The 20425-nt window shown below is 40.5% G+C and overlaps 2 protein-coding genes across 3 annotated transcripts in view; one reads left to right on the top strand and one right to left on the bottom strand.

Moving 5' to 3' along the window:
• The window catches only part of MTERF2 (mitochondrial transcription termination factor 2), a 40260-nt gene that overhangs the window by 13148 nt on the left and 6687 nt on the right, over window positions 1–20425 (top strand). The window lies entirely within an intron of this gene.
• On the bottom strand, window positions 588–15338 carry TMEM263 (transmembrane protein 263). The gene is made up of 3 exons (XM_036457736.2): window positions 15206–15338; window positions 4447–4513; window positions 588–1890 (listed from the first exon to the last, which is right to left on the bottom strand). The coding sequence occupies exons 2-3, from the start codon at window positions 4508–4510 to the stop codon at window positions 1604–1606; spliced, it is 351 nt and encodes a 116-aa protein (XP_036313629.1). The 5' UTR covers window positions 4511–4513; window positions 15206–15338; the 3' UTR covers window positions 588–1603.

Raw genomic sequence — 20425 nt, forward strand, 5'->3', positions numbered from 1 at the left:
GGGAGGCTATTTCACTTACGTATTTACTCCAGAGCATCATACCTTTCCTTCCCTCCCTTGCAAGGAAAAAAAAAAAAATCTGCAGAATGGAGGCCAATATCTGGACTTAAGTATAAACTAAGATTTCTTTTTCAGGATTGGATTATAAACCTTAGTTAAGAGGAATGCCAAATGTGTGTGTGTGTGTGTGTGTGTATACAAACACACACACACACACATACACATACATATATATATATATATATATATATATATATATATTATGCCACTTTTAAATTTCTTATGAAACAACAAAAAAATGAATTTCAGCTAAGTCATATTCTTTGAGAATGAATGAGACATGATGAGATATGTTAAGACATGACACACTTATCCGCAATCAAAAACTTCAGTTCCCTGCCTGAATTTGACTTTGAAAATGGTACAAAGTCTACAGCTGCTTTAAAGGATGGTGAGATAATATTTTAAAAGCCTATTTAAAAACCATTGAAAGCACATATTTTACATTCAAAACTAATCCATGGAGCCCATTTCATTCCATTTAAAAGGCAGCTCCCACATATTTGTGGCTCTTTTACTATGTTTTTAAAAGACCTGCTTATAATTTAAGCCATCCAAATGTAAAATAAATGTGAAGTATTCTTTTTATATCTGGGATGTTCTGTTCTAGGTAATTATTTGAAAACTGAAAATTATTTGTCATCCTTAATCTGAAACTTCCAACAAAGCTTCTGACTAGCAAAGACATGTTGCTTAGGCACTGTGAGGTGTACTGATGATGGAGCATGAACCAAGGTTGAAGCATATTGTCTGGTCATAACTACAGACAGATAACAAAAAGTTAACCACTATTTAACCTAAGAGCAAGGAATTCCTTTACCCCACGACTCCTAAGATTCTTAAAGAGGGAAAACTGATCTCATACAAACAACTTTTAAGAGAATCCATATATAATTCTAAGAACTGCACAATTAGGGTGCTAGAAAAGATGTTTTCTTTTGTAAGGCATCGATGATGAAATAAATATAATGTATATCTAACAAAAGATGGTTAACACTCGGGATCATAAAACCCTTTATCTTTTCTTTTAAATTTCTCTAAATCTTGCTACTTTTACCAGCTTAAATAAAAAAAGAATGCCTCTTGGCCTAATCAACTATCATTATAAAAAAACTAAGACATCTGAAACTAGTAGGCACATCAAAATTACAGTTTATGTAGTTCAAGGTTCCCTTTTGAAGGGACAGATGTGTTACCTGGCACATTATACATATGGAATTGTAAAGATCATCCACTAAATTCAACTTTCACATTTTTAGTTAAACTAAAAGACTTATAGTAAATACTCAAATATATCTTCAGTTACAGCTGATAGGTGTAACATTTTACCAGATAAAAAGCTGGAATTTAAGTATGAGAAACCTTCATACACTGTGCTAGTATTGGTCTCTTCTTTTTAGACGAAAGCCAGTCATCAATACTTTCAACACAGCAGTTAAAGAAGATAAACGTCCAAAACAGTTGACTTAGTTGTAGTCCATAATTTAGCAATTCAATGCCACTGGCATCATAATGCTGTAGAGAGCAAACGTATCTCCATGTTTTAGTCAGATTTGTCTTTCTTCTTTCCTGTTAAGGGCACTTTGTTTACAACCGCAGACCCAACAGCAGTAACACCTCCAGCCACAGCAGACACGCCCCCTTTCACCAGCCCTATTCCCATGGAAGGCACAGTTGTAACAGCTGTTTTGGTCACCTCCAGACTCTTTCCACCAATCCAAGCCACGCCACCAATGGTGGCACCAACAGCTCCTTTTGTAACACTGAAAATACCGCCAGTCACACGAGACAACATGCCTGGTTGCTGCTGGGGGTGATCTTTCATTGATCCTAATGAGAAAATAGAATGATATTGTTAGATATGTCTACAAAAAACATTACAAATCAAGTAACCTAAGACTTCCTAACAATCAGAAGGTTTTGAAAGTTCGACCACATTACAAATGTTCATGTTCAGCAATGTCTAAATTTTTAAAATCCAAATTTTTTAAACTATTTGAGTAATAAACATAGTTAATATAAATTTTTAAATAGCTGAATTAAAAGGCTTAAGATATAGGTCAGCATTTGAATATACCATAGTCATGCCTTACCTATGGTTTCCCTTGGTTTGAAAATATTAAATGGCAAATTTCAGAAATAAAGAATTCATAAGCTTTAAATTGTGTACCATTTTGAATAACATGATGAAATTTTTACCCATCCCCCCATCCTGCCTAAGAGGTAAAAAATAATCAATGTCCATCACAATAAGTTAGTTTGAGAGAGGGAGACCACATTCGTGTAATTCTTTTACAGTATATCGTAATTGTTCTTCTTATTATTATTGTTCATTTCTTGCCATGTCTGATTTATAAAGTGAGTTTTATCATAGGCATATATGTATAGGAAAAAAACATAGTATTCATAGGGTTTGGTACCATCCAACATTTCAGGAATCCACTGGGGGGGAGGGGTAATCCCCTGTGCATAAGGGGGAACTGCTGCATTAAGTATAAAATTATGATGGAAAGGATTACATAATTTGTCATTCTTTTGTAATCAAGGTCAAGGTCAGTAATACTAGAGGAGGAGGAAAATCCTGACCTCAGGATAAAACATAACTGCTTCACATGGAATACTTCATATAGGATCAGACTGCTAGGCTAAATTTGGTGTACAAGCATTTAATGGAGATAGTTTTTCTCAGTCAAATCCAATAAATATTAATGCTGTTGATCTAATTACAGTGTACTCTTAATCAACACCCTATAAATTATCTACTTTGCAGACTACTGTTGTTTAGCAGGTTGCCATGCACAGCCATTCCCTGGAGGTCATGCTCCTGGAGAGAGTTTATCTCTTTCCTAGTGACTTTCTCACAAAGTCCTTATTAACTTTTTCACTGAGCCCTAACTTCTTTTCAGGGCTCCAGCCCTAAAAAATAAAACAAGGAAAACAGGTGAGGTGATAATTTTCTAGATTATTTCTCCAGCAAACTAAAGCTTAGTTACCTCTATCCTCTTTTAGGCTTAAGTATGAACTTTTCATTATGTTCATTTTCCTAGTGATTTCATTTTTGTCTGCTAACATAAATATAGGAAGAAAGTTTTGGACAATGGGTAACAGATCTGGGAATGAAATACAATACCTAGGGCTAGAAGTTCAGCCTTAGCCTCTTCCTAGAGACATCCCCTAATCTATCTTTTCTGTAAGTCACTTAGCATTCCTATTCTCCAATTTGATTCTCTTTCTTACCTAATATGACTGCCCTGTACAAACATGCAGTTGTCAAAAGAGATCACTTCGAATTAAAGGTAATAATATTCTACACCAAAACCACAAATAGAAAATGCCCATCAAGACATTTAGCTCTACAGTTAGTATTTCCAAGGATTGCTGAAGTAAAGGTAAGAATAAAATGATTCATGATATAACAATTTCCAAACTAAAGAGAATATAAATTAAGCAGACCCTAAGACCATGTATAATATAGGAAAAGAGAGCTATCCATTATTAATAACTAGAGGCCCAGTGCACGAAATTCATGCATGGGGTAGGGGGGATGTCCCTCAGCCCAGCCTGCACCCTCTCCAATTTGGGACCCCTCAAGGGATGTCCGACTGCCCAGTGGGATTGGGCCTAAATGGGCAGTCGGACATCCCTCTCACAATCCAGGACTGCTGGTTCCCAACTGCTTGCCTGCCTGACTTTCTGCTTGCCCCTAACCACTTCTGCCTGCCAGCCTGATCACCCCCTAACCACTCCCATGCCAGCCTGATTGATGTCTAACTGCTCCCCTGCCAGCCTATTTGCCCCCAACCTCCCTCCTCTGCTGACCTGGTCACCCCTAACTGCCTTCCCCTGCAGGGTTGATCACCTCCAACTGCCCTTCCTTGTAGGTCTGGTGCCTTCCAACTGCCCTCCCCTGCTGGCCATTTTGTGGTGGCCATCTTGTGTCCACATAGGGGCAGGATCTTTGACCACATGGGGGCAGCTATTGTGTGTTGGAGTAATGGTCAATCTGCATATTACTCTCTTATTAGATAGGATGAGATGAAATGACAGGAATTTAACAACAAATCACAAGTACCTCTTTTTTTGTTTGTTTGTACAGTATCAACACTAAACAGTCCAACTTTCCTCAGCATCCCACCCATTCTTATTTACAAATTAAATAATATTCTTGTGAAATGGTCTTAAAATAAGAGTAACAGAAAAATAAATTTTACATGTACTCATTCAACAAAATCTGTTTTCTTTTAGAGGCTAAAAAGGTTTATTATAGATTATTTTTGGAATGTATTTACTGACAAGGTAGTTATTTTTTAAATCTAATAAAAACAATCTGAACTTGGATTCAATAGGATATTTGTTCTATTTTTAGTGTTACAAATGCATACTTACCTTCTGGTGGTTCATCACTAAGGTATGATGGGATTTCTTGTTGATTTTTATCTGCCTGATTCATGATCTGAAAAAACACACATTTCATTTTAACCTCAACATGGGAGACTGCCACTGATCACATGCTCAATTAAGACTTAATCAGCTTTATTAAGATAACATTTTAAAACGCCCATCACAAGACTACTTGTTTCTCTCTTGTGGTATTTAAGACATACTTTTAAACTAGTGGACAATATAAATCTTATCTCAAACTAGAGGCCCGGTGCATGAAATTTGTACGGTGGTTGGGGAGTGTCCCTCAGTTCAGCCTGCTCCCTCTCCAATCTGGGATCCCTCTCACAATCCAGAACTGCTGGCTCCCAACCACTTGCTTGCTTGCCTGTCTGCCAGCTTGATTGACACCTAATTGCTTCCCTGCCGGCTCAACGCCAACTGCCCTCCCCTGCAGATCCAGTCGCTTTCAACTGCCTTCCCCTGCTGGCCCGGACACCCCTAACTGCCCTCCCTTGCCAGCCTGGTCACCCCTAACTGTCCTCCCCTGCAGGCCTGATGTTCTCCCCCTCCCCCCAACTTTCCTCCCCTACAAGCCTGGTCCTCCTAACTGCCCTCCCTGTAAGCCTGGGTGCCCCTGCAACTGTCCTCTTCTGCAGGCCTGGGCACCCTCAATTGCCCTCCCCTACTGGCCCAGTCACCCCTAACTGCTCTACCTTGCAGGCCTGGTCCCTCTCCTGCTGGCCTGATCGCCTACAACTGCCCTCCCTTGCTGGCCATCTTGTGTCCACATGGGGGCGGCCATCTCTGACCACATGGGGTGGTCATTTTGTATGTTGGAATGATGGTCAATTTGCTATTACCTCTTTATTATATACCTGTTTCCACGGGTGTCTTATATTAATTTTTTCTCCCAAAGTTGCGCTAGGTCTTATTTTCAGGGGATGTCTTATCTTTTCATGTGCTAGGTCTTATTTTCGGAGGATGTTTTATTTTCGGGGAAACACGGTAGAATACCAACCAAAGAATGGCAGGCATTGTATAGTACACGTTTTCCTGTTTTATTGCTGCTTCAACTTAAAGTGAAGATGACTAAAGAAAGTTGGAAGGTGGGGGTTAGCAGACAAAAATTTTAAGTGCTTCCTCTTACAGAATATTGGCTAACTCAACTGTAATTTATTTCCAGAGTTAGAGAAACACGTATGACTAAAATTTTTTCTATCTGAAAATTTTCTTTAAAAATATGCCATCCTTCTATAGAGATGATACCATCAGTCTGAATCACTAAGAAGAATTTTGATTACTTTTTTATGTTGTTTTTAAAGCTCTAATAAGTAGGTAGCAAAAGAGTCCAAAGTCTATGGGGAAAAATGTACTATGATTACCTCTAAGTATAAGTAGTAAAAGAACTATGCTAGGGTGAAGAAAACATAAACTCCTTTCCCAATTTCCTTTACGAATTTTCAAAAGTCTTTATTGTCAAAGTATTACATATATATGTCCCCCCTTCTTCCCTATTGACACCTTCTAGCCCGCCTCCCACCCCAGGCCTTCACCATCCTATTGTGTGTGACCATGGGTTATGCATATATGCAATCAAATTCTTTGGTTGATCTCCTTTACTATTTTAAAATATTTGCTTTTATAGTCACTTGACTAAGTGAAAATTAAAACAAGTCAAGACTGGTCTAAAATTTTCTTGCTTGGGGTTGTGGTCCCAGCAGTCCACTAAGTATTCTGGACTACCGAGGCGCTAATAAGGCCAGGTGGTGGTTAGCTTTTAACTTTTGAGTGAGTTGGGGAGCCAATAAAAGGTACTGAACAGAGAGGAGTGATATTTCTGATTTATATATTTAAAAACAACAATTCTGGTTATTGTGGGAGAACATGCAATAGGAGAGCAAGAATAAGCAGAAAGACCTCTTAGGAGACTTAGAATAATGCATTCAAGGTTCATACATATTGCAGAACAGAGTGGTTTAAGTGGTCAAAGGAAAGTCAGGGAAGTTTCCCTTTCCTTAATGATTGCTAATGATTTTGAAGTACTGAATGATCAGATAAAAACTCAACCATATTTCCTGTAGCTCAATAATTACGGCAAAGTTAGTCAATGAGGGTAAGAGAAGTAGTGTTTGTGAGAAGTGGGATTTTTCAAAGGTAATTTTAACTATGTATAATAATTCAACTTGCAGTGCCTTTAAAACCTAAATCCTGTGTAAGTTGGGACTTCACTGTATCCCAGAGTCCTGCAGCACCTGCCAGTGTGCTTACATATCTTTCAGCTACTGTAGTGACTCGGGCCACTTACCAAGAACACCTATCTTATGCTGGTTTTTGAATTTAGCAGATCATCCCATACACACTTGAGATTTAACCGGGGAGTTCCCTTTTTAATTACACAACTTGTAACGGCTCGTACTCTTTCACTAGGACATGTCAGTACGTCACGCCCGGAGGACGTAATTTCATATTATTATTATTTTTTATTTATACTTAATTAAAGTAAATGAAATATATATTTTTTCATTTATTTATACATAAAGCACAAAGGAAAATACAAAATTACAAATAGAAAAGAATACTAACAAAAAAATGGAAACGTCGAATTAAAAAATTATAAATTTTACAAACAATTATAAAGATTACAAAAAATATTGGGTCGGCAAGTAAGTAATTGCGGGTTTCACATATATATGGCTTCAGTTGAATTTTTAGGTTTGCAGACGTAGTAAAAATGTAAAACACATTTTGTTATTTGATAGTTGGCTATTCAGCTGTTAATCAGTAAAAAAAGTTTTTTGATCTGTTTTGTAGTTTTCGTTTGGCGTTCGTTGAAAAATGGAAAATCAAAAGGAACATTTTCATCATATTTTGATTTTTTATTTCCACAAAGGGAAAAACGCATCGCAAGCTCATAAAAAGTTATGTGCTGTTTATGGTGACGAAGCCTTAAAAGAACGGCAGTGTCAAAATTGGTTTGCCAAATTTCGTTCTGGTGATTTTTCACTCAAAGATGAAAAACGCTCTGGTTGTCCAGTTGAAGTTGATGACGCCCTAATCAAAGCAATAATCAATTCGGACTGTCACAGTACAACACGTGAGATTGCAGAGAAGCTTCATGTATCACATACATGCATTGAAAATCACTTAAAACAACTTGGCTATGTTCAAAAACTCGATACATGGGTTCCTCACGAACTGAAAGAATCACAGTTAACGCAACGCATTAGCAGCTGCGATTTGCTAAAGAAACGTAATGAAAATGATCCATTTTTAAAACGACTGATAACTGGCGATGAAAAATGGGTTGTTTACAACAATATCAAGCGGAAAAGATTGTGGAGCAGGCCAGGTGAACCAACTCAAACAACATCAAAAGCTGATATTCATCAAAAGAAGGTTTTGTTATCAGTTTGGTGGGATTACAAAGGAATTGTCTACTTTGAACTCTTACCACCCAACCGAACGATCAATTCTGATGTCTACATTGAACAACTAATGAAATTAAATAATGCAGTTGAAGAAAAGCGGCCCAAATTGACAAATCGAAAAGGTGTTGTATTCCATCATGACAATGCAAGGCCACACACATCTTTGGTCACTCGGCAAAAATTAATGGAGCTTGGTTGGGATGTTTTGCCACATCCACCATATAGTCCTGACCTTGCACCATCTGATTACTTTTTGTTTCGATCTTTACAAAACTCCTTGAATGGTAAAAATTTCAATAATGATGATGATGTCAAATCGTACCTGATTCAGTTTTTTGCTAATAAAAACCAGAAGTTTTTTGAACGTGGGATTATGATGCTGCCTGAAAGATGGCAAAAGGTCATTGATCAAAATGGGCAATACATTACAGAATAAAGTTATTTAGTTCCATGAAAAAATTGTCTTTGATTTTCTTTAAAAAATCCGCAATTACTTACTTGCCGACCCAATATATACCGTCCCTCTCAGGGCACAACATATATTTCAAGGACATATTCATCCGTCCTACCCGTTCCCGATATTGTTTACGTTTGACGTATTTATAGGTCCCGCTCGGTTAACAGGTTAAAGTGATAGTAAAGGGGAGAACCAAGATGGCGGCATAGGCAAACAGCTATACTTACTGCCTCTCACAACCACATCAAAATTACAACTAAAAGGCAGAACATCTACCACTCAGAACTGCAGCAAAGCTGGCTGAGTGGAAGTTCCACAACTAGAGAAATAAAGAAAGCGCATTGAGACTGATTGGCAAAGTTCATTCTGTATTGGAGAGAGGATGGGACAATGGGGCACTGGTCCACTGCTGGTGGGAGAATCTGCCTGAAGAAGCACTCAAAAGAGTACCTTGCCTCCAGCCATGCAGCATGCCAGCAACAGCCAGAAGAGCATTCATGGTCCTCTGACACCTAATCAGAGCTGCTGCTAGGATGAGTAAGGTCTGCAAAGATAACTCCCTACCGAGCAAGGCCAAGGGCATAGCCTCCAGGGAGGCTGGCATGGAGCCATCGGTGAGAGGGAGCTCAAAAACGGCTCTTAGGAATATTTTAAAGATATATGAAGTAAAAACTAAAAAAGTAGGCCTGAGACCTTCACAGTATTATTTTTGAAAAGCAAAACAATAAAATACGATTTAAAAGTAATAATAATAAAGAAAATAAAGTGATAGTAAAGACATGTAATCTTTGACAAAGAACAAAAACAAAATATCAGGTGAAGCATTCCTGGGAGGAGTTCTTGACTGATGCTCTACCCACTACTAGGCCAAACAGGTTAGGGCAAAAGAACTTGTTTTTGAACAGTTGTATTTGAAGATGCCTCAGGGCATCCACAGAGGTTTAGCAGGCAATAGGATTTAAGGGGCTTGAAACTCAGCATGAGTCTGACTTGAGATCCTGAGAGTGGTTTGAAGTGATAGCTGAAGCTGTGGGAGGTGGGTGATGTGATCAAGGAAAAGAGAAGTAAACTGATAACTGGACTGCTCATATTTAAGAGGTGAAAAAAAAAGCCAACAAAAGAAAAAAATATACCAGGAGATGAATAGTCAAATGAGTACACCTTCATGGAAGGCAAGAGATGAATTTATATGCTTTCTAAAAACACACACGGCAGACATTAAAATAATTTATTAAGATCAAATACTATGGGGAAAAGGTAATGTTGCATTTAGAAAATATATCATTGATCCAGCTTTTTAAAAAATAAAGAGGAATATATCATTGATCCAGCTTTTTAAAAAAGACTGGAAGAAAGTATACTAGAGGTTGCCAGTATGGAGATGGGGGGAGCGGAGAGATTATACACACATACACTCACAAAGTATTTCTACATAGATGAATATATTTTAATTTTCTACAGATATTGCTTTTGAAATGAGAGAAAAATACATATTTTTAAATCTTAGAAATCAGTGATATACATAAAGGACATTTTTAAAGATTATACAGTTCATCTGCTTAGTTATTCTAGGTTTTCATCCTTAAATCAAGTTGGTCATCTGAAAACAATGTACTTGAATCATAAAAGCTGACTGGAGGAAAATGACATCACGGAGTTTTATTACTGGTTATGTCCCTGGGAAGGAAATCGTGACAAACAACCTTATGCAGGCTATTACTACACTAACTGTACCACACTGTTAAGGAATTACCCACATTTCTTTAGAGCTATTCAGAAACCATTAGAGGTACTCAGAAAACTTTCCCCCCCCCAAAAAAAATACTTAGCATGTTTTCTTCTTTTTGAGACCTGGCTTCCAGAACTCTTAGTTAAAATTTCTGCTCAACTAGCTAAGTTCCTGTGGCCTAGATAGTGTGTCCCATTTTCCTCATCCCCAACTCCACACCACCTTGAGACTTCACTCTAATTGCTATTTTCTCTGGTCTGCAATTTAAGTATCTTACTTACATTGTTACCATTTTGTTAGTACATGTTTTTGCTGTGGACAGACACAAAGTATTTATGGATTTAGTGGGATAAAAATATCATTTGAATCCACATTAATTTTAAACATCACAAAAATGCATAACAATATATGGTCCAACTTTTTGGTTAAAAAAAAACAAACAAAAATTTTAAGCTAGAATCATGCTTTTCAGATGTACGTCTTTAAGATTAGGCAATGTATGCCAGGGGCTTCAAGAACCACACGAGAGACAGGCTACTTGCGTTTTAATTTAAAATACTATTTAGCCGAAACCGGTTTGGCTCAATGGATAGAGCGTTGGCTTGGGGACTGAAGGGTCCCGGGTTCGATTCCGGTCAAGGGCATGTACCTTGGTTGCGGGCATATCCCCAGTAGCTGATTGATGACTCTCATTGATGTTTCTAACTCTCTCCCTTCCTCTCTGTACAAAATCAATAAAATATATTTAAAAAATAAATAAATAAAATACTATTTAATTTTTTTAAAGGATTTGGTGTGGTTTTTTAAAATATATTTTATTGATATTTCACAAAGAGGAGGAAGGGAGAGAGATAGCTAGAAATGTCGATGAGAGAGAAATATCGACCAGCTGCCTCTTGCACACCCCCTACCGGGGATGTGCCCGCAACCAATGTATGTGCATACCCTTGACCAGAATCGAACCTGGGACCTTTCAGTCCGCAGACCGATGCTCTACCAAAACCGGCTTCGGCTATTTAATTTTTTTTTTTTTTTTTTTTTTTTTTTTTTACAGAGAGGAAGAGAGAGGGATAGAGAGTTAGAAACATCGCCCTTGACCGGAATTGAACCTGGAACCTTTCAGTCCTTAGGCCAAGGCTCTATCCACTGAGCCAAAGGCTCTATCCACTGAGCCAAAGGCTATTTAATTTTTAAATATACACTAATTAAAAAGAGAAAAGCACTTGAAAATTTTTAAAGATTACTAGACTTCCAAATTTCATTCTAGCCTGGAACTGATTCAGGATATACTCAGATTTACCAGCTCTCTTCCCAGCCCAACCACATCCCCATCTCCCTCATGACTTTGCTCTTACCTTTGGAGTACTAGGGTAGAAAAGCTTGACATACAGAAATCTAGATACTATTATACAAAAACACCCACAGTTACACTGAACATTGTTAGCTAAAGTTCCAACAGGATTATCAATAAAAAATAAAATGGAAAAGCTGGAGTTCTGCCAGGCCAGAAGCCTGACTCCTTAGACCAGAGGATCTTATTAAGCGGCTCTGAAAGTCGTAGGAGGCTGTAGATGTGTGTGTGTGTGTGGGTGTGTGTGTGTGTTTGAGTTTCTTGTACATCATTGGTAGTAACAGCAAGTATGCAGTATTAAAATTCCTCTAGAACAATTAGGGTAATAAAAACTGTGTAAATGCCATATGTAGAATATTTTTCTAAATTCTCAATTTGGTCACAAGATACCAAATTACCTTAAAAGGGTATTTTTTGGCTAAAATCCTTATCTATGCCATCTGTACTTTTTACTCACATATACCATTACAAACTTCTCCACACATGTTTGTCAAACTTTTGGGGATATCACCTCTTTATGGATATTATCACTTTCTCACTAAGGATAAATACTTTTTACATTATCATCCTGTTCATTATCATTATTACAAGGGGGCTGTTTCTCTTAAATTGGGGATTATGAAGACAAACACCCTTAAACTCTTAAAATTATGAAAAGTAAATAATCTGCTAGTAAAATTTATAAGTATATAACACATGGAAGCAAAAGTAACAACTGACGTAAAAGACCATTTTTAAATGTTACCTTTATACAGAATTATTAAACTCTATGTAAACTATCTGCCCTAAATTCACTGAGTCATTACCTCACCCACCACACATTTGAGTCCCTACTATGTGCCAGGCATCTATCAGGCACTGAAGATTTCAGTGTGATTAAGGATACAGGACTACTCTCAACCAGAGTTTACAATCCAGTTTGGATACACTTTCCCTGCATTTATCAATTTAGTTTCATTCAAAACCAAACAAAAAAAAAAATGCTCTCTAGGAATTCATAATGCAAACAAGTTTTTTTTTGCAAACAATACTCTTTTCTAAGGAAGGCAAAAACAGAAAACAGCCTTTAGGGTAGAACAAACGATTTATGAACATTTTACTATTTGGTCCTGATGTGTGAACAAACTACCAACTTAAAGCTGGTTATAAGTTTGTGCTTTTTTTTAACAAACTGAAATGTGCAGGACTTGTCCAGTACAATAATATCACTGTTATTGCAGCTGGCAAATATATTGAGCAAGGATTAATAACACTTTTTCCTAGAGGATTATTTTTTAAAAAAATATTTTTTATTGATTTTTCACAGAGAGGAAGGGAGAGGGACAGAGCGCTAGAAACATTGATGAGAGAGAAACATCGACCATTTGCCTCTTGCACACCCCCTACTGGGGATATGCCCGAAACCAAGGTAGATGCCCTTGACCGGAATCAAACCTGGGACCTTTTAGTCCGCAGACCGACGCTCTATCCACTGAGCCAAACCAGTTCCGGCAAGAGGATTATTTCTTCCAAAAATATAAATAAGTAAACAAATGTCTCTTAGGAAGCTTTATTTTTAAAAGGAAAACAGATGAATCAATGTTGTTTGTGGATATCTATAACACTTTACGTATATGTAAGTCTGCATTAATAATGAAAATAAAGTTTGAAAGGAGTGCAAAAATTTGCCTGTGGTTAAACCCCTCCATATGTACCAAAGAAATCTAAACAGCACTTAACAAGCTGTATAAAGCTTTCCACAAAATCCAGCGTAGAGCAGTTTACCTTAAATGCCACTTCAAAAACCTGTTATTAAACAGTAAGTGCTAATTTCCCTATAAAAAGACTATAACTGAATTAGTTAAATTCTTCTTCATATTCTATTATATAGAAACTTTGCCACATCCTCACTCCCATGTGAGGGTGAGTTCTTTGCCAAATAACTACAAGGAGTTTCAAATATATATTTATGCAGGGCACACACACACCAACAAGCAGTGCATAGAAAATACCAGCTTACTATTTTTAGGCTTCTCTAGTTAACCAAGTATCCTGAACAGGCTGCTTTTAAGATGGGCCTTGCCTATTCAATCAACAGCAAATTGACTATAAGAAATGCACTGAATCTGGCAGGATAGAAAAAAATAATCTGCCAGTAAAACTTGTGATTACCTAGTGACAAGTAACAATTGACAGTATCAAAATGGCAATTTTTAAGTGTTGCCCTTAAATGAAAACATTAAGCAGCAATACAGTACACTAACAAACCAGATAACCAGTACATCAACCATCTTCATAAGTTATTACCTCATTAGCTCAACAGGTATTTGTGTGCCTACTATGAGTCAGACACTGTATTAGGTACTGGGGTTTCAGCCTGAACAAGCATATAAAGGCCCTCCTCTGAAGGTGTTTATATATATAATCCAGTGAGTTATCTTCAGGAAGTAGCAAAACAGCAAATAATGACTGAAACAAAGAAAGGTAAAGATTTCCCTGTATTTAAAAAAAAAAAAAATCTAACACACACACACACACACACGAACTACTTCAAGCTTTTCTAACGATGTGCCTACATGTAGACAATTTTTTACTGACCGTGGTTTCTGGTACATTTATTGTAACAATGACTGAAGAAATAAAAGTGTAAAAAAAATCAAAACAGGATGCATATGGATTTATTAAAGGTTACTCCTCTCTTTAAAAAAAAACAACAATAGGTATGGACATACAGTCATGTACAGGTTGATGCATTCATATTCCTGAGCACCCGCACCAGTGGAAGTTTTAAAGGCTAAAAAGCATATAGCAAATAATCACAGGTAGTAAACACTTTCATCTGGAATCGGCACGGTGTTCACAAGGGCGTAACAGATCAAATAATTTTCCTTTTCCTAGGTGTTTGTGAGCCTTTCCCGGCGGCCCCTCTCCCCACAACTGGTCCCTTTAGGTACTGGCAAGTCTTTTTTTTTTTTTTTCTTCTCTCCCTTTAGCAGAGGGAGTGACGTGGCAGGAGAGGCAGAAAATAACCCTGGAGGAGCCTTGGCTAGAGCTGGGCGCAGCACCTCCCTCGGCTCCACGTTGTACGCCCCGCACACCCCCGCTCCCACAGGACACCAGGATCCCTGTCTCCGCACACAGAAGAGGCGATCTGTTTGGGAGACGGCATCTGATGGGAAGCGGGAGCTTGGGAACCGGTCTAGCGTGTGCTTAGCAGGCTAGGTGCTAATTGAGCCTCGGGCGACCAATGCGCCAGCGGTCCCCTGGCACCCCCCGGCGCCGCCAGCGCCCCTCGGGCCCCGCACTTGGAGGTTTAGGTTAGGTGCGGGGGTGAGAGCTTTCCTCCCTGGGCAGCGCCCGGGGAATGTCCACCGGGGACCAAGGTTCGTGCGCCCGAACCCCAGGGAGCGGCTTATCAACAGGTCAGGAGGCAGCGGGGCGGGGAGCCCGGCACAGCCGCTCGGCGGCATCCCTCTCCTCTCCTCTCCCAGGCGGATGACTCCCCCATTCTGCCAGCATGACACCCAACGAGCTAGGAAGCCAGGCGGAGACCTGCCAGGCGAGATCCCAATCTCACGCCGCGGCGGGGGAGCCCGGGACAGGTGAAGGGGGGGTGACTACGCCAGCGAACCTCCGTCGGCCCCCCAACATCGCCCAGCCCCTCCCCCTTTCCAGCTCGATGCTCCCCAAGGCCCCACTCGCGGCAGCCAGGCCCGGAGAGAGGGGCGGTGAGGTGCAGAGCTAACGGAAGAAGGCGACCGACCGAGAGGGGGGCCACAAGCCGGGACGGTGCCCCCCGCCCCGCCAGCCCGACTTACCGCCGGGGTCGGGGCCGCCGCCTGGGCTGGGGCCGGCGGAGGGAGAGGGCAGAACCGAGAAGAGCCGAGGCGGCTGGCGCGGCGGGCACAGCCTCGGGCGGTTGCGGGTTCCGGAGGCGCCTCCTCAAGCCGTGAAGCCAAAGACTCCGTTGACGGCGGCGCTGGCCTCTGGCTGCGGACGTGGCGCCCGCCGCGACCCGCCCCCTCTGCCGCCTCGACAGCTCCCGCCTCCTCCCACGACTCGGACGCCAACGCGCACGCGCACGCGCAACCCGGGCCTCCCCGGCGCCCACCCGTTTCTCCGGCTGCCCCGCCCTCCCAGCAGCCCCCAGCCGCCGCCTCCCGCCTTGCGCACGCGCGACGCCCTCACCCCCACCCCTCCAGCCCAGGTCCCGCCCCTTCGCCCCCTCGGAGCCTCCGCGGGAAACCCTGCGCGCGCCTCCTCCAGGGGTCTCCCCGCCCTTTTCCTCCTCCAGCCAATCAGAAGGGGCGAGGGGCGCCGAGCCCTGCGAACACGGCGGCGGCGGCTACCTGAAGGGTACCGAACCCCAGCCCCGGCGGCTACCTGGAGCCGTCGTTCCGTTACCATAACGGTCGCCCGGAATTCAGAACCTTCGCCCCGGGAAGGTGGGACGCTCGCCAAATTTCCTCGGCTCTTTGCCCTGGGGTCTCAGCCTCCTTCCTACCTGCTTCCCCGCGGGGCAGTGACCGGCCGGGTCTTCTCGCAACCCTGGACTTGGGGGCTCGCACGCCTTTGCTGTGGAGGTGACTGGGGTGACGGGAGAGCGCGCTCATCACTTGTTACCGTACATCTTCCGTGCCCTTAAATTGAGCTTCCTGAGAGCATCACCCCCTAGGTCGTCCCCGGCGCCCAGCGCTGGAATGCCTGCAGTGCCCAGGCCCGCCATGCACCCCAAATGGGAAAACAGAAGTGAACTGGCCATTCGGAAACCTGGCCTCAGGCTGCTCCCTCGCTCCCCACAGCCTAGCGGGTGCCTCCCAGGCCTCCGGCCCCGACTGAGGCCCGCTCGTTGCCCTGGGAGGTGCTGAGAGGAGCTGGGTGAGGGCACTGCTGGGCCGCAGCTCCCGGGTGCGAAGCCTCGCTCCGCTCCCACGTGGGCTTTTAACCACAGGTCCCTGCGCGGCCTTTATAGATACGCTGTGCAGAGGCTGCTGCGCTAGATAAACGGTATCTTCTTTCCACACTTAAAAAATGAAGATGACCATAAGTCAATTATAGGGTTTTTTTTTTTGTTTTTTTTCTAAGAGAAGCAAGAGGTGGTGGGTTTGTAAGGGCTTTATAAACGGAATTCCTAGACTGGTTTAAGATCTTCCTTCACAGTCTAATTAGCAAGACAAAATATACACGTGGAAGCAACCAATCAATGACTCAACAGAATGTTTTTTCCGAATGCAAAGTCAGCAGGGTGGTGCAACTGAGCAACTGTTGACAAGGTTCAGAAAAGGACAACCAAGGGAAGTATCTGGAAGAAGCTGACTTTGATCCACGTCTTCAGTTGTTTTATGGTTTCAACCTAATCATTGGTTTGTCAAAGCAGCCTATCAAATCTGCTTAGACCATTGTGCTGAGACTATCAAGATATTTTCGTTTTCTAGAATTTAAAGACGACATTAAATAATCTTGTCGCTTTGAAATATGATTTGGGGCCCTGACCCAGTAGCTCAGTTGATTAAAGTATCATCCCGTGGCAGGACACGTACAGGACTCCAATGGATGCATAAATAAGTGGAACAACAAATCAATGTCTCTCTCAAAAGTAAGCTGGACAATGAATAGGTTTATATAGATTACAACCCAAAGTAAGTTATTTTGCTTTTGCTTTTTTTAAAAAAATATATATTATTGATTTTGTACAGAGAGGAAGGGAGAGAGAGAGAGAGAGTTAGAAACATCCATGAGAGAGAGTCATTGATCAGCTGCCTCTTGCACATCCCCTACTGGGGATATGCCCGCAACCAAGGTACATGCCCTTGACCGGAATCGAACCGGGGACCTTTCAGTCTCCAAGCCGACGCTCTATCCATTGAGCCAAACCAGTTTTGGCTGCTTTTGCTTTTTAAAAATATATAAATATTTTATTGATTTTTTACAGAGAGGAAGGGAGAGAGAGTTAGAAACATCAGTGAGAGAGAAAAATTGATCAGCTGCCTCCTGCACACCCCCTACTGGGGATATCCCCGAAACCAAGGTACATGACCTTGACTAGAATCAAACCTGGGACCCTTGAGTCCGCAAGCCAATGCTCTATCCGCTGAGCCAAACCTATTAGTGTTTAGTGTCCTTTTCTAGTCTCACATTTTTACTACTCTTTGACTTAGCTGGCACAATTTTCTGGACTAAAATTGGTTTGTTTGTTTTTTTCTCTGCCCCAATATATTTTCTGTTATATAATAATAATAAGATTTACTTGGTACAAGTTTTTAGTAGGTATCATCTCATTTCTCCCAACTATCCAATGAGGCAAGTACCATTATTATCCTCCATATTCGTATGAGGAAGCTGAGGCATAGAGAAGTTAGGTAATTTACCCATGGGCCCATAGGTACCGTGTTTCCCCGAAAATAAGACATCCTCCGAAAATAAGACCTAGCGCATGGAAAGATAAGACATCCCCTGAAAATAAGACCTAGCCCAACTTTGGGAGAAAAAGTTAATATAAGACACTGTCTTATTTTCGGGGAAACAGGGTAGTGAAGAGCAGACCTAGGAATCAAACATTGTTTTTTACTCCAGGGCCTCAGTTCCTGTGTGTTACGCGAGTGTGTAGGTCAACCTGTTGTGTAGCCTAATGGGTTGTGCTTTCCTTCTCAGAACCTTCATAACCTAGGGCCTCAGTTCTTAGCCACTATATTCTGAAAAAGAGAAAAGATGTCCCCCATACCAGGTAGCTGGTCTGGCGCTGTCAGTTGGGTCTTTGTGTTGCTGGGAACTGACCAGGCACAGCTAGGCCTTGGTGCCTCCTATTGAACAGAGAGTTTCTGAGAACATCAACTTCAGGAAAGGTCGTTCCATGACCATGATGGATCAGGACAGAAATAAAAAACTACTCCATCATCATGTCTGAACACTGACAAAAATGTGGACCTTACTCAAGCCTGCAGGTGGAATATACAAACTGAAAATATCAAACTAATATGAGTGGCTGTTACTTCTTTACCAATTACAGCTTTAAACTCATTCCCTTTTTCTACATAAGGTTTATTAAGCTACAGTCACAGAATTACCGCTGCTTCTTGACAGCATCTAACTTTAGAGCAAAGTCCCCCAAATCACCTACCACAAACTCAAATCTTTGTAGCACCCTCTTACTAAGATGCCTCCCAGTTCCCCATACTGTGTTCTTCCTGGCAGCACCAAGTAACGAGTTCAACTTGTTCAGCCACAGATGTGTTCCTGGTGACCTTTGCCTAGAGGGCATTAACAATTTGGACTGTCCAGTAGTGTGCATGTCGATGAAGTGAAAGCATACTATGTAGGCACTTCTTGCCAGTCAGAGAAACGGAACTGCTCTCCTATATCCAGCCATATGCTTGTCACTCAAAAGCTGACGGGGTTCCATACTTTTTGTAGATTCTATATAGCATGTTTGCTACATGCAACCTTATAAAAAGAATAGTGAAAAGAAACATGATGCTGGAGTAATTGGACATCATTTTGCAAGGAAAAAAAAAGAACTTTGGTCTGTCAATCCATTCCTTGCACCACCTGTAAAATAATTCAAAATGGTTCATAGACATAATGTAAAATTAGAAAGCTTTTAGAAGAAAACACAGAAGAAAATCTTTGTAATCTTGGGTGAGACAAAAAATGTCTTATATAATACCTAAAGCACAGTCCATAAAAGAAAAAAATGTATTAAAAAACTTATGCTCTTTGGGTGACACTTAAGGAAACAAAAGAATAAGCATCAGGCTGGAAGAAAATATTTGCAAAATACATATCTGATAAATACATATTCTGTGTTCAGAATATATGAACTACATAAGACAAACCAATTCTTAAAAATATAATTGAACAATATCCATACAAGATAATGGATGGCATAAAAATGATGCTTAAGATCATTAGTCACTAGGGAAATGCTAATTAAAACCACAACTTGGTTAAAATAAAAACAATTGCAAATGCTATTGAGGATGTGGGTCAATAAGAACTTCTAAACATTGTTGATGGAAATACAGAATGGAAATACAGAATGGTAGAAACACTTGGGAAAACATTCGGCAGTTTCTTATAAAATTAAACATGCACTTACTATAGGACTCCTAGATATTTACACAAGAGAAATGAAAACATGTTCACACAAAAACTTGAATACACATTTTATAATAGCCAAAAACTAGGGCCAATCTAAGTGCCATTTAATTGGAGAATGGATAAACAAATGGTGGTGCATATATACATTGAAATCTACTCAAAGGGACCAAACAATACAAATGAATCTCAAATGTATCATTCTAAGTGGAAGATGCAAACTCAAAAGTAGTTGAGAGCTGGGCGGGGTTAACTAATAAGGGAATTGAGGGAATTTTGGAGGGTGATGGAACTGTTCTGTATCTAAAGTGTGATGTGGAAAACACAATGTACGCATCTTTCAAAACTCAGAATTATACACTAAAAAGACTAATTTTATTGAATTAAGTTACATCTCAATAAGTTTGACCAAAAGAAAGATGTTAAAATGGAAAAAGTTGGGATGAAGTAGGGCCATATGAAAACTCTGAAGTAGCACACCTGATATTAAATTCTAAATCTAAAGAAAGAAGATGGAAAATGTACATTATGAAAGACTTGCCCTTTTTTCCTTATAGAGTAACAATTGATAATACATTTAGATGATTTTTTTAACGAAGAGGAATTACTTGGTTTATGGTAGAGTAACTTAAAACTGAAGTTGACCAACACTGCCAACTGATCAATCACGGATGAAGATTAAGCATCTCTGAAGCTATTGGAACTATGGGAAAATAGAATTAGTTTAAAAAAAAACACAAAACCTGATTTACATTTGTCAGGAACATGTCCATTGCACAAATGTGCTTCCTGATGCTGTATTGTAGAGGTAAGGAGTATTTGAAAGCAGAAAGTAGCCAACAGTGCTCAAGTGTGGTGAGCAATTAGGCAAAAACATAAAAGCAAATTGAGCATCTTCAAACTCTAGTTATATTACTGAAATTAGCATGAAATGCTGACCTTTA

Source organism: Pipistrellus kuhlii, unplaced genomic scaffold (genome assembly GCF_014108245.1).
Source record: "Pipistrellus kuhlii isolate mPipKuh1 unplaced genomic scaffold, mPipKuh1.p scaffold_m20_p_3, whole genome shotgun sequence".
Lineage (NCBI taxonomy): Eukaryota > Metazoa > Chordata > Mammalia > Chiroptera > Vespertilionidae > Pipistrellus > Pipistrellus kuhlii.

What these genes read in the sequence shown, in the direction of transcription:
- TMEM263 (XM_036457736.2), bottom strand. Translation starts at nt 4,510, where the DNA reads ATGAATCAGGCAGATAAAAATCAACAAGAAATCCCATCATACCTTAGT. An exon ending in TAGTGATGAACCACCAGAAG is followed by an intron (nt 1,891 to 4,446) that starts GTAAGTATGCAT and finishes TTTTCTCATTAG; the next exon opens with GATCAATGAAAGATCACCCC.